General features: G+C 45.8%; 1 protein-coding gene across 19 annotated transcripts in view; it reads left to right on the top strand.

Moving 5' to 3' along the window:
- Nucleotides 1-14,140, top strand: part of SORBS1 (sorbin and SH3 domain containing 1) — a 145,871-nt gene that overhangs the window by 68,983 nt on the left and 62,748 nt on the right. For 9 of the 19 annotated variants that reach the window (XM_042909202.1, XM_042909203.1, XM_042909212.1 and 6 more), the window contains 3 exons: nucleotides 370-433; nucleotides 12,447-12,494; nucleotides 12,619-12,748. In XM_042909202.1, coding sequence (XP_042765136.1) covers nucleotides 370-433; nucleotides 12,447-12,494; nucleotides 12,619-12,748 — 242 coding nt within the window. Of the gene's footprint in view, nucleotides 1-369; nucleotides 434-2,139; nucleotides 2,215-2,527; nucleotides 2,591-12,446; nucleotides 12,495-12,618; nucleotides 12,749-14,140 lie in introns of all 19 variants that reach the window. The other 10 variants (XM_042909213.1, XM_042909219.1, XM_042909216.1 and 7 more) reach the window with 2 other exon arrangements.

Genomic DNA, 14,140 nt, shown 5'->3' with positions numbered 1-14,140 from the left:
GAAATATCCTTTGTCTTTTATGTTTCTGGGAGGCTTTACTGTGTTTTAGTTGTCTATAAATGAAGACAGATTCTAAGAAATGAAATTTTAAAAAATTGAATGAACACATTTCAAGAGGATCTTTGTTTATTCTTTGCAAAATCTGCATTCTTTTTGGCCACCTATTCAGGTTGGAATCTCTTGGTTTATCTATTCTTAAAAGTTTTACATTTTTAATAAAGATTTAAATGTAGGCTCACCAAGATGTATAGAGTTACGTGAGTTTTGACGTCAGATGTCACTTTCCATTGTGCTTTCATAATCATGGAGGTTCTGAAACGTGCTGACATTTTCCATTTTATTTTACCCTTTGCCTTTGTTTTTCTCTAGAACACCGAGCGATCAAAAGACTGGTACAAGACCATGTTTAAACAGATCCACAAGCTAAACAGAGGTACTGATTTTCATTTGTAGAAGCTGTGCTGTATTCCTATGTTGACTGATGTGGTGAGGACTTAGACTTGCTTTGCTAGGATGCCAGAAGACTGGGCCCTACGCTCGACCCATTGGGCACCAGCCTGCCTGAGCCCAACCATGCGCCTGCAGAGCAAAGTGGGGAGGGAGCGCTTGTGCCCTGCGTCACATGCGGGATTTTAGGTCAGCTCGCAAGTCCTCCCTCCCGGGTGTCGTGGGCTGCAGCAGGCTGAGCCCAGCATCTGCCTGCCCAGGATGTGAGCAGCTCTGACTCCCACCTGCTTCCAGCTTTCAGCGCAGCTCCCCGTGTCAGCCCGTGACTGCCTTGTAGGCAGAGCAAGTTGAGAAAGCACTGAACCTGGGAGTGAAGAAAACTGGTCTCACCTGGATTCAGTCCCACAAGCACTCATGTGACCTTGGGCCAGTCACATGCCTCTCTGCATTTGTCCCTCTTCCTTTCCTCCAAAGGATGTTGCAGGGTCCAAATGAGCGCGAATTCTTCCTAATGAAGGAGAATGTGTGGTGCACCTGTAAGGTGTTAACATGAAAAATAATCTTCCCCAGCTGGGAGCCAGCACTTGGCAGGTAGCCCTGAGAGTCAGTCAAGAGCTGACACACCAAAGCCCGCTGAAGCTCGAAGAGAAGCGCTTCCAAAGCAGGGGTCCCCTGGGCTATCAGCAGGGGATCCAGCATGGTGGGAGAACCCAGGCCAGTGCTCAGGCGGCTCATGACCCCTCCAGCTCCCATGCGCCTGTGCCGCCAGTCAGCTGACAGGCAGGGATGCAGCTGCGCTGTGGGGAGGGTGCCCCTCCTCCCAGAGGCAGAGCATCCTGTCATTCCCTGTGGCCAAATCCAGTCTGGCCGCCTGGCAGATGACACATGAAGGCAAAGAGAAAGCATTCTGGTCGATGTTGGCCTGAGCCGCAGCAAATAACCAGTCTCTCTGATTAGCTGCGGCTGCCAGCTAAAGCCACTGTTAATTAGCTCCTGCAGCGTCCACAATGAAGCTGGCCATGCCTCTCTCCAAACTGTTTCAAAATTCCAAGATGCTCAATGTTTCTAAACCAAGGGTAAATCCACTTTGGTTGGGTAGCCGAGCTCAGTCATGGTGGTGATGCCTGAGGCTGGGTCTCCAATTGGGTGACGTCAGTTCTGCTGGTCACTTCCTAAAGCTGCTGTCCATTTCCCCCAGCAATCTGTGTTTCTCTCACCTTGAGACCTGGCTTCGGCAGCCCAAATGCCAAGACGCAGGTGCATATGTGAACAGTATGTTGTTCTGCCCCACAGGCAGCATCTCTCCTGTTAGAGGGATTAACTCAACCCAAATTACAGGTTCTAAACAAAACTACCTGCCCTAATGGTAGACAGAGATGTGTGAAAAATTAAGAATCCACTTGTTTGTTTGGAAACTTGAAGCTTTGTACTAAATCCCTCTTGCTTACCAGATCCTCTATATGTAATTCTTGGTCCAAGAGGAAAAAGGGTATTGTCTCTTTAGATGTGTCTCAGTAATTCAGGCGAAAGGACTGGATTTTTCAAAGCAATTTGAGTTTCTTTCCTATCACTGGTGAAGCCTAGTACATTCCAGAATTCAAGGGCCCTGAATTGTGCACGGATCCCTGTTCGTTCATTCTCTCCATTTGTATCTTCCTCTATTCTCTCTCCCAAACCTGCTCCTCTGCCTAGACACTCCTGAAGAAAACCCTTATTTCCCTACGTACCAATTCCCTGAACTTCCTGAAATCCAGCAAAATTCTGAAGGTACCATAAACTTAGACAGTGTATCTGTTGTCCTAGCCTTAAATTAATTCTTATAGTTCCATTATAGGAATAAGATTTGGCTTTTAGATTTTGTTTTTATAGTCATTTTCGGTTGGTAAAAGTCTCATTTGCATGATGTGCTATATTAAAATAACTAAGGCCTTTCTAATTCATTAATCTCGTTTTAAGTGTGATGCTGTGTGCTTTAATAACACTAAAATAGGTAATCGTTCAAAAGAGCCAATTGGGGATTTGTCAGTTCCTCCACTTCATGGTGGGTGGTTTCAAAATCCACTGCTTTTCTCTGCTACAGAGGACAATCCCTACACTCCTACCTACCAGTTTCCAGCATCTACTCCTAGTCCTAAATCTGAAGGTAATTAAAGGAAAATCACGTGCCTGTCTTTGTACTGGTGCTGTTACTTTCTTCTTCACCTTGGGGTTTTTTCTGGTGGCTAACGGGCTGTCTCCCAATCTTTTGCTTCCCCCAACCTTGTGCTTTGTGGTATTGCTTCACTCCTCACTGACTGTATGACCTGAGTCTATCCAGATGGATTTTCATACTATTCCCTTGGAGTTTACATGATTAATTGGGTAACCGATGTAGCTTAGTTATAATGCTTTGAACGTGTGGGGCTCTGGGAAAAGCTGCCAGTGTTTGGGGTGGTCACATAGTGCTGGTGGCTGGGCAGTGACTCAGGGAGGCTGTTGTGATGCTGATGGGAGCGGGTAGACAGGCCCCCTGTCAACAACAGAAAAATTACCCACTTCCTACATGTGCAACAACTTGTCGCCAGCCCCCTCTTGTCATGGACCCTCAGGGTGCGTCTCCTTGGTAAGGAATTCCCAAAGAGGTTTCCAGGTATGAGGTTCAGCCATGGTGGGAGATGACATCTCTCGAAAATAAGGGTTTTGGCCAAGTGAGAAAATGTTTCGTGAAAGAGCTGGCTAGGAATTTGGACCTGCTGGGAAGGATGGCCACACTTGTATCTAAGACTTTTTTCTGGGGCAAGAAGTCTTGGTGTCAAAGAAGGTTATAAAAGGTAAGATAAAGGCACCATCCTGAGAATTATCCTGTCCTGGGGATCGTCTGATCTCTGGGTGAGTGACCCAGAGAGCGGGAAGTGGAGGGGTACACAGAGGACATTTCATTAAATGCTCTTCTAGGATGAGATGTTGAACGCTCTGAACGTCACTTATTCAACTAGTACCGAGCACTTGCGTTGTCCTTGGAACCGAAAATAGTACCACGAATAAGATAAGTCCTCTGTTTTCACAAGTGCACGTCTGGCAGAGAGGTAGACGAGGCCCCTTCATTGCACAATGTCTGTGGGGGGGCAGCTGCAAGAGCATATGCCCCGAAGGCCAGAGGAAAGCTTGCTGGTGGAAAGGGGGCCCTCCGTACATACCTGGAGAATGTTGATGAGTGAGGCTTTGGTACCAGCATTCCTTTTTAGGGACAAAGCCCAGTTCACACCCCCCCCCCCCCCCCCCCGCCCCGTATTTCTGTGCTCTGATTAGCCAAGAATCCATCCCGCACAGCCCTTCTCATCACTGGTAGATTCGTCCATTCACCCATTCACCAAACTCTCATTGACTACTTAACATGCATGAAATGACACTCTGGGAAGCATTTGATACAGTTTTAGCTAAAATACCGTATTCCCTTCTGGCTCTGCCCTTGATGTGCTAGTCAGTGGTTTCCAACCTTTTCATGTCTGGATCTGAACGAAAAGAAGTCTACCAAACAAACCCAGGCTTCACATCAGATGCTGATGATTTCATTATAATCAGCAACCTCCCCACTTCCAACAAGAACCTATTTGGTGTGAGATAACCTCATCTTTTGATCTTGGGGTGCTGATTCCAGCCAAAAGCATTGCTCAAGAAACAACTGAGCTGGATGAGGGAGACATTTTTTTAGGGTAATTTTGTGCAGTGTTTCGTTGGTGCCTCATTTGGACTTGAGAGCCCAGTGCACTCCTAGGGTAGGGGTCCCTTCTGGGGAAGGTGACAAGGGCACTGCAAGCCTGAAGGCACAGTGTTCTGTGGGCAGAGGAAGGCCACCTGGAGAAGTCCTGGGAAGAAATACAGTGACTCCGTCACACTGGAGGAATGCCGGGGGCCTGCCACAGGCAGGTCAGCCTGGCTGTCTGTCTGAAGCCAGGGTTTCGTGGCCTCACGCCCAGAGCTGCCGTGTCATCGGCTGCCACACCTTAGCAACCCCAGCTGACAATGACGTCTGCTGTTTGGGGCACATCAAGTCAGGCGCAAGAGGGAATTGAGGTTATTTTTCCTTGAGGCATAAACAGTAAGGGACGATATGATAGCTTTTCACCCATAAAGTGGGAAGCGAACCTTAATATTTTTTATTTTCAAAGACCAAAAAGGATGAAATTGTCTTGAAGGATAAAAAGGGAAAAAAATTAGATTGAACATAAAAGATTCATAACAACCAAGATGATTAGGTTTTCACACGAGTTTCTAAGAAGTCTTTTTCCCTGGAGACCTTTTTAAAAATAGGGTAGATTCCATCTCGCCCCTGCTCCCTGCTCAAGATGACAGATCCAGACATAGACCACAGACGGATTCAACTAGATGAAGGCTTTTTACAAATGAGTGAAATGTTTGAGCTAAATCACTTTAAAGAATTGGTATTTTTTAACTTTTTTTTTTTTGTTAAGGTATTAAGAGATTCTCTGGCTTGTGGTTTTGAGGTCGGTAAGCTCTGGCAGGTCCCCCTCAGCCCTGTTGTTGGTACCTGTGCCAGCCCTGTGTGCTTCCAACAGGTGGCCCTGAGCTCTGCACACCTTAACGTGGGAGATATTTATGCCTTTCAAAGAAAGGTGTTAAGGACAAATCAGCACCTAACCAGGGTTCTACCCATAGATTTTAATGAGCATGAAAAAATAGCCAGCTTTAATGAGGAAGGCGAGCCATCATTCCAGAGTCTCTCCTTTGCGAAGAGCAGGCTGCTGTTGCTGCTGGGTTTTTTGTTTTGCTTGAACTCAGAATCTGAAACTAGAATTACTTTCAGTAAATCTATCAAAACCTAGCCTCAGGGATGCTGCCTCTGCCTAAATTCTAGTTGTTTAGAGGATATAAAAAAAGGCTAAGTGTCTGAAAGCTGATTCTCCTAAGTAGTAAAGGACTATGTGAAAGTTTGTTTATGCCAGCTTAGCAACCCTTTCCCCACTCCGCCCAAGTACTACCATGAAAGAGTAAACTTCTATCCAGACTTTCAGAAGATACATAGAATTATGTCTTAATCAGTGAAGTTTAAAATGTACTTTAAAAGAAACCTATAAATTCCAACAGGGCGCGGTCACTTCTAATCACTTTATAATCTTTGAGACCACTCTGGGACACGAGGTCTTTGTTTCATGAGGTAGCTGGGAGTAATTGGGGCTAGGGAATTAACAGAATGGATTCAGGAGACGTATTTCTTGAAATTTCCCTGTATACTCTGGTCACTAGCTTATCAAAAATAACAATTCCTTTGGGAATAACTCTCAAGTAAGGCTAAGCAAATGAGTTTTACTTCTTTTTTTTTTTTTTTTTTTTTTTTTTTAAGCCTTCACTTGACCCGCCCTCTCCTCCCCATCATTCCTTCCTCTGTGACCCAAAGCTGCTTGTCTGTGAATTCCATTCTCTTCTCTCTCTCAAAGGCAGATAGAGGTCTTTTCGTAGCATCTGGGATGTCACTGGGACAGAAAGATTGTTGGGGTGGGTTGAGAGAGCGTAGATGGCCACAAGAGCCAGCCCCACCCACTGCTGCACCCAGATGTGGAGGGGCTGCTCTGGAGGGTCTTCAGATGCCCTGCCCCTGGTTTCCTCCTGGAGTAGGAGCCAGAGGAACAAGCTGTGGAGAAGCCTCAGAAACGCTGCCGCTGCCTCTTCCCCTGTCTCTTCCCCTGTCTCCTGCTTTGGGAAACAGCAGTGTGGTGGCTCAAACCTCAGCGGCTCACAAGCCTAATTCTATTAATAATAACAATAACAACAACAACAATAATGGCATAACCACTGCAGCGACTGTCACGACCACCGTTCATTGAGCCCCTACCGAATACAGAGCCCCACATCCTGAGTGCATCACAACTGTCACCTTGTTTCATCCCTCCAGGGACCCCCTGAGGTAAGTCCTCATTTCGTAAATAAAGGGTGTGAGGCTCGGGAAACTTATGTAATTGTTCAAGATCACCCAATAGGTAGCAGAGTTAGGTTTCAAACCCAGATCTATAGACCCCCACACATGGGCTCTTTCTTACTGTTCTGCTGCACTGCTGATTCCTCCACCTCTCCTGCTGCACCCTGTGTTCTTGGCTGACCCCTCTTGCCAAGGGCTTTCTGACACCTAACTCCGGACATCCAGCCTGCCTTGCTTCTGAATAGGCTGAGCCAGTGTCTCCCAGGATGATTTCTGGGAGTATGTAAAGAAAGGTCCCCAAGATACTTGATTTGACGTATGGCCAGGACTGGGAACCACTGGCGTGAAGGAATACCACCCTTCCCACCCTCCAAGAAAGAGAAGATAGTCGCCAGTGCAATCTGGGGTGTTTGGATATAGAATTCAAGCAGGGAATACAGATTCAAAAGAGTTAGCCTTCCCACTCTAAACATGCCAAATGATGTTGGCTCTCTTGACCTGCTTTATGTCCACAAAATGGCAGAGCTTTTCAAATAATGCCTCCAAGTCAGCATAAAACTGAATATCTGGTGTGTTTTTCCATGGTCCGTGGCCTCTGAGAATACGTTTGGCCATGTCAGGGTAGAGGGCTGTCCTCTTAGCCAAGGGGTAAAGTCCCAGAGACCAGCTTTTCCTCTTGCTTTTGGATGCTTCTTCCACCAGTCAGGCTGATGGTGACCACTGCCACCTCCTGGCGAAGTGTCTCAAGACACCACCCCAAGGCATCCTCAAGTTATGGTGACATATGCAGTAGTGGTCTGTCTCACTGAGCTTTCTCCTTGTTCCTAGATGAGGATGTGCCAGAATAAGGATTTAGGAGGCTGATTTTTTTCCCAGGCACGTCTATACTGAATTAAAGTAATCCTCTACTGGCCTTTGAAGATTTCTAAGAATAGCTTTACTTTGCTGGAGTTCAAGCAAATAGTTCTATTGTGAAAATGCCTGGCCAGGATCTACACCCCATGCCCCAAGCTCCAGCTAGCTAGCACTGCCCAGAGGAGGCGGACCGAGCTGCCCGGTCACCTTTGCTCTCCTAACGGGAGCTGCGCAGGACGGCTCCACCCAGCCAGTGCGGAGTCTTGGACGGTCCTGCAAGATAGTTGAGAGGCACTAGCAGCTACTCCGTTTCCACCTCCAAGGGCCAGGAATGCCACTGGAGATGAGGACGGTGAGTCTTTTTCCAGCCCCCTGGTCCTCCCCAGGTCTTCCTCCTTCCCCTTCTTCCCTTCTACACATCATTCTTTCCTTCAGATTTTTTTTTTTTATATGAATTTGTTTTCTATAGCTACTCTACACCCTATCAGGATCTTTTTTTCTTTTAATCCCCTAAAATTTGCCTTTAACCAGAACACAGAAGACAGTTTGGAGACTCTCTCCCTGAGCTCCCTGGACTATGCCTGACCACCTTACCCCATTTCTCCTTGTGCTCATTCTGCTCTCCCATCCCACCCAGACTTTGTACCCACTTCTGCATGCATCTTTTTCTTTGAATATTTTTGGTTGTGGGGTGAGTATGTGTCTATCTTGACTCTTTTATCCCTCCTCTTCCTAAGTGTGTGGGGTAAAGCAGGAGAAGGAATTAATTTGTGCGGTAGATAAAGGTTGTGTCAGAAATCAGCCCCTGATGTTAGAAAAATAATTGTAAATTTAGGGGAGCCTGGGTGGCTCAGTGGGTTGTGTGTCCAACTCTTGATTTCAGCTCAGGTCATGATCTCACAGTTTGTGGGATTGAGCTCCATGTGGGGCTCTGTGCTGGTGGTGCAGAGCCTGCTTGGGATTCTCTCTCCTCTCTCTGCCCCTCCCCTACTCGCTCTCTCTCGAAATAAATAAGTAAACTTTATTTTAAAAAGAAGAGAAAGAGGGGCGCCTGGGTAGTCAGTTGGTTAAGTGTCCGACTTTGGCTCAGGTCATGATCTCGCGGTTTGTGGGTTCGAGCCCCGCGTCGGGCTCTGTGCTGACATCTCAGAGCCTGGAGCCTGCTTTGGATTCTGTGTCTCCCTCTCCCTCTCCCTCTCTCTCTGCTCTTCCCCCACTCACGCTCTGTCTCTCAAAAATGAATAAACATTAAAAAAAAAATTTTAAGAAGAGAAAGAAATAGTTGTAAGTCTAAAGGCCTAAGAAATGCATAAAATGAAAATTTGATAAAGGCAAGTGATTATGTAAATACTCCTTTTTGCTCATTATCTCATTTTAGTTACATAATTTTTTATAAAATAATCATTCTCAACCAGCACTTATTCCAATGTTTTTAAGATTGTTATAAATTCTCAAAAAAGAAACCCAGAAAACCCAGAAAAAAAGTCTTTTTTAGAAGTTCATTTAAAGTCACTGTGGTTGAAAAGGCAATTATGTGCTTCCTGGCAGTTTTAGGAGAGTAGCTGTCCCCAAATCGAGCCTCCAAGGACAGATTGCCAAAGCCTAGAGGGCAATCACTGGTGTGTAAACATCGGAGCCCAGCAGGGGCCTTTGGGTTCCAGAAGTGGATTTTTCACTCTGAGTAAATCCTACTTAGTGTCAGAGCTTCCTGGAAGTCACTGGCACCGGAAGTTCTGGGTGTTGCTGCCGAAGTTTAGTGTTTGCTGCTTGGGGCTCTGGGGCACAGTCAGCATGTGGCTCCACCACAAACAGGAATCACAAGATCCCGGCTCAGCTGAGCCCCCTAAGGCACAGCTCTAAAGAACCCTTGGAGAAACCGTAAAGGCAGGATTTCAGACACAGACAATGTCTGTGTTCACAGACAACTAGAGAAACGTTTCATTTGCTATGTCTTAACTGTGCTTAAAAATACACTCCCTTTGGCTAACTCTAGTGTACAGAAACGCAGAAGAGCGACCCTTGCACCCAGTTTTCCCATTCCTCGGTATTTCTAACTTCTTATCCATCTACCCCAGCGTGGACTCAGTCTGCCAGGAGAAGGTAACAAGAGAAGCAGCAAGTGGATGATGGATGTAGCAAGAGTGACTCAGTTTTACCCTTGTCCCTGGAGACCAGGAGAGAACTAGAAGTGGATGACTCAGAAAACTTGCTTAAGCATCACCAGCAAGGGGATGATGCAGAAAAATGGAGCAAAGGCTCCAAGGGTTGGAAGTCAGTCTGGCCAACGCTGTAGTGCGTGACTTGAGTTTCAAAACAGCACCCTCCCCTGCCTCTTCCACAACAAAAATTACAAGGGAATAGCCACAGTGTTCCCCACGATTGGGTAGATGAGACTGGGGTGAACCGTAGCACGGAGCACCCATCCCTGTCACAGGGCTGAGAGGCAGCACAGGGAGGTGGAGTCGGAAAGACCTTGAATCCATTCCTGCTTTGTCTTTTTCTCACAGTGAGGCTAAGAGCAAATTTTCTTAACTTCCCTGGACCTAATTTCCTTGTCTGTGAGATGAGAGATTTCTATGCCTCCAGGAGTTTTTGCAAGAATTAAGTGAGATGATAGTAAATTATCAGCAACTGTTAGGCACTTAATGGAAGCAGCTATTATTTTTATTCACACACACAGGTAAAATTTTCTTACGCTAGATTTGTAAGACAAACATAAAAAATTTAAATAAATTTTACATTCCCTGCAACTTGCCCTAATTGCTAGTGTTCAACGGAATCCATGGAACTTCAGTTTGCCCTCTTAAAAGTCAAACTGAAATCCACATGTCAGAGTCGGATCCGATGGACACTGAGAAAGAAATGAAAAGCCCAGAGGCACTCCTGCCCTATGTTGGCCTTGGATGGGTGACAAATAAGAGTAGCTTTTTGTTTGTTTGTTTTTGTTTTGGGGTTCTTTTTTTTTTTTTTTTTTTTTTTTTTGGTAAGTTTATTTATTTGAGAGAGAGCAGGGTAGGGTCAGAGAATCCCAAGCAGGTTCAGTGCAGAGCCCAACTTGGGGCTCAATCTCATGAACTGTGAGATCATGACCTGAGCAGAAATCAAGAGTCGGCTGCTTAACCCACTGAGCCACCCAGGCTTCCCTAAGAAGTAGCTTTAAGAGTGTTCAGTCACCCAGACTTCTCTTTTGCCTTCACCCCCATTTTTCTCCTTCTGTTCAATACACATACTCTCCAAGCTGTGCTATTTTTTTTTTCCATCTTACAAGAACTATTTGTCATTTCCTTCTAGCAAATATTTCAGAATTCTACATAAGGAAGCTCTAAGAAGAAGAAAATTTTTAAAGAGCTTGGGCTTTAAAACAAGTTGAATATTTAATATTTTGAATGTTTAAATGCCATTTTGCCCCCATGAAAATGTTGCTTCTTGCCCCAAGAACCAGGTAATAGTTATACATTAACACTGACCTTACCATCTATGGATAAGCTGTTGCTTCATGATTCAGAGAGAGGCAGGGTTTTGAGCTAAAATGCTAGGCTGGATTTTAAGCAGTATGTACTGCTGGTGTTCCTAAGTAAGCTAATTTCTCATTTGGCAGACGCCGTTTTTCCGATCACATCTTTGTAGTCAGAGCTGATGTTTAGTTTTCTCTGACATCGTGTCATTTCAGTACGATAATCAGACATTCTGTGAAAAAACAAAAACAGGCAAGACAAAATACTTCGGAACAGTACTCCACAAATATGTCTGGATATCGTTTTATCTCTTCCTTCTGCCCTGTTTTCAAAAGCTAACATAAATAAGCTTGAACCCTCCAAGTCTTGTTCCACTTTGATGTTGACTAATTCTTACCCTCGAAGCAGAAGGAGGAAGGGAGGGAAAGATAACTTGGTACCTGATACCTTTCCTTTATTTGGGCTGGGAGAGACCTGGGGCAGATGAAAATCAGGAGAGGAAACGGGATAAGAAGCAGTGATAGAGAAACTGTCTTTGAATAATACTCAAAATAGTATTTATCTCACGAAACATCCTGGACTTCACTGCTCTGAAACTCAAAGTGATTTGCAGAGAGACAGAACTTGGTTAGCACTTTGTCAACACATTACATTGGATTCTTTGGCTTGTCTTTGTGGGTTACTGTGTGTTCTTTGTTAAAGCTCTTCTGGATTTTAAGGGAAGGATTTGGGTCTTCATTTCATATTCATGAATTCTTAATTCAGGTTAGCAAGATATTAGAAAATGGGAACAGCCGACTGATCCAGCCTAACTCTCGTTGGAGAAGTGCTCTGGAGGGATTATCGTGGATGTGGTGACTAAATGTCCTACCATTTCAGGACAGTTCCAGTTTAAAAATCTGTTTCCATAAATGTACGTGTGGTCTCATTTTTAGTTCAGGGTGACCACTAACGTGAGTGGCTCAGATCTGGTCTCAGTTCTACAAGTGTCCGTGTCCCAGTGTTCCCCTTACTTAGGGACGTGTGTCTCTCCCCTGGAGAGCAGTCTCACAAAACCATGTGAGTTTGATTTGGTCCGGAGTCATGGTTTAGACACTTAGCCTGAGCAGTACCTTTGCAAAGCAAACCTGCCAGGGTGTGCCATGTTCCAAGACAAGCGAGCTACTCAAGCAACTAGATGGAGGTGGAATCAAAACAAATGATTATGAGGGGCTTGTCGAACTGTGTTCTCAGCTGCAGCACCTCTTTAAGTGATACTTAAATGGGACCTCAGAGTATAAATCGGGTCACAGCTGAGGTGGGCAGTTGAACCCACATCACTGGGCCTCTTCATTCCATCTAGTGGTGGTCCTGGGGGACTCTGTGGAACTCAGCAGGCTAGAGCAGAGACTTTCAGCGTGAGCATTCTGGGACCTATCTCCGCCCTTGCGTCCAGCCCAGGCTGGGCACCCTGCATTCTAGCTTTGCTTGTGGAAATTGTCTTGAGGAGGACCTTTGGCTATTTGTCCCCATGCTTCCTTGGTGGCAGGTGGCAATCAGCCCGCAGGGGTCATGAATGTACCTTCCAGCCTCCAGGTCTGCAGACCCTCTTTGGTTGGGTGGGCTCTCAAATGGGGTTTGCGATGGTGTGGCTTCCGGCCCTGGGCCCCTCCTCTGTCTGTCGGGCCCCCGGTGTGGCTGGATGCTGGTGTAGGATGGTGTGAGTGGGGGACATGTCACCTGGTTCTCTTACCTTAGCCAGATTCCTCCTGATTGTGTTTTGTTTTGTTCACTAGATGATGATTCAGATCTGTACTCGCCTCGGTACTCCTTTTCTGAAGACAGTAAGTGACGCAGAATTTTCTGGTCGCGGGGGAGGAAGAGAGGGTGGTGGATGGGGGAGGATATCTTCCTGTTTTTGGTTTCCCCCAGGTTTGAAAGTCTTTTGTACCCACTTTTCTTCTCTAGCAAAATCTCCCCTTTCTGTGCCTCGCTCAAAAAGTGAGATGAGCTACATTGACGGTGAGAAGGTGGTTAAGCGGTCGGCCACACTCCCCCTCCCAACCCGCTCTTCCTCACTCAAATCAAGCCCAGAAAGGTAAGAGCTCCCCCACCCATCATCAGCTGAGATTTAGGGCACTCACACCCAAGCTAGCAGTGAAGTATTGTCTCTCTCCGCTGGGGCAGGCAGCCTTGGAGGCAAGAGTCAAGCAGACCTGACTTTGAATCCCTGTGCCGTCACTCATGAGCAGTGACTTATTCTGAGTCTCAATGTCCTCATCCGTTAAATGGGCATACGTTTTACACTTATAGGGATGTTGTGAAGATAAAACAATACATATAATATTTGTAGTAGTGCCTGACTAATGGTAATGGCTCAATTAATGTTGCCTGTAATTATCATGTCTTTTTACCCTTCTCACAAGAGAAATCTTAGCTGTAAGATTTGTCATGTGTTTTTATACTCTTTGTGCATACTGAAGGGGCCCATAATTTTAAAATGAAGCCACACATATTAGTATCTATTTGTTTATGTAACGCGTATCACTGAAAGATAAGGCTCGGACTGGTTACGCTGATGGCGTTCATCATCTCCCAATGGCTGTAGTAAATGACCCGCTTTTCTTTGTTGAGTTCTTATGCCTGATGGAGTAACCTTTTTATGCTTTGATAATTAATTTGAAAGGAAAGCTGAGGATGCCCTTACGTCCTGTGGGTAAACACGCAAGTGCATTCATCTTGAGGCTCAGGATATACCTCAAGCATCTACTGGGTACCTTCTGTGTACGCGTTGAGCCGGATACTGTGGGGGAATAGAAGCATATGTAAATCATCATCCCTGCCTTCGAGAAGTTTATAGCTTTGCAGGAAAAAAATAAATATAATCACAGTGCAAAATGCAATAATGTACACGCACTAAAAATTTGCAATTTTTAAGGATTCACATTTCACCTGGAACCCATCCTTGGCTCAGGTTAATTAAGTAGCTGTGCCAAAGGCTGCAGTATTGGTGACTACTTGGGCAGGGTGTGAAACAGGCAAGAACATGGTTGTTAATAGCCAATAACATTTGTTGAGTGGTCACCATGGGCCCGGTGCTCTGCAAAGTGACTTACATGCGCTGTCTCATTTAACCCCTACAACATCCCCCTTTTTCAGATGAGGAAACTAAAGTAGCCGTAGGTAAGGTACTTGGCTCAGATCACCATGCCAGCAGCGCTGTAGCAGGGACTGGAACCAGAGCCACCTGGCTCCAGGACCCGCGTTCTCTTGCACTGCACTAGCAGGAGTGGGAGGTACAGGCATGCTTGGGGAATGATAAGCTCGTGAGACGAGAGCAAGTGTGGCTGAGGCTGCTTCCCACCCTTCTTCTCGTTCTCTTCTCTCTGCTTCCTGGTGCCTGGTTTTGAGCACAGGACACCTCAAGCCTTTTGTGAAGCGAACGCAGAGACGTAACTGGTTATTTTGAGAAGGAACCCAGCACAACTAA

Source organism: Panthera leo, chromosome D2 (genome assembly GCF_018350215.1).
Source record: "Panthera leo isolate Ple1 chromosome D2, P.leo_Ple1_pat1.1, whole genome shotgun sequence".
NCBI classification, from domain to species: domain Eukaryota; kingdom Metazoa; phylum Chordata; class Mammalia; order Carnivora; family Felidae; genus Panthera; species Panthera leo.
This window is presented reverse-complemented; position numbering and strand designations above follow the sequence as displayed.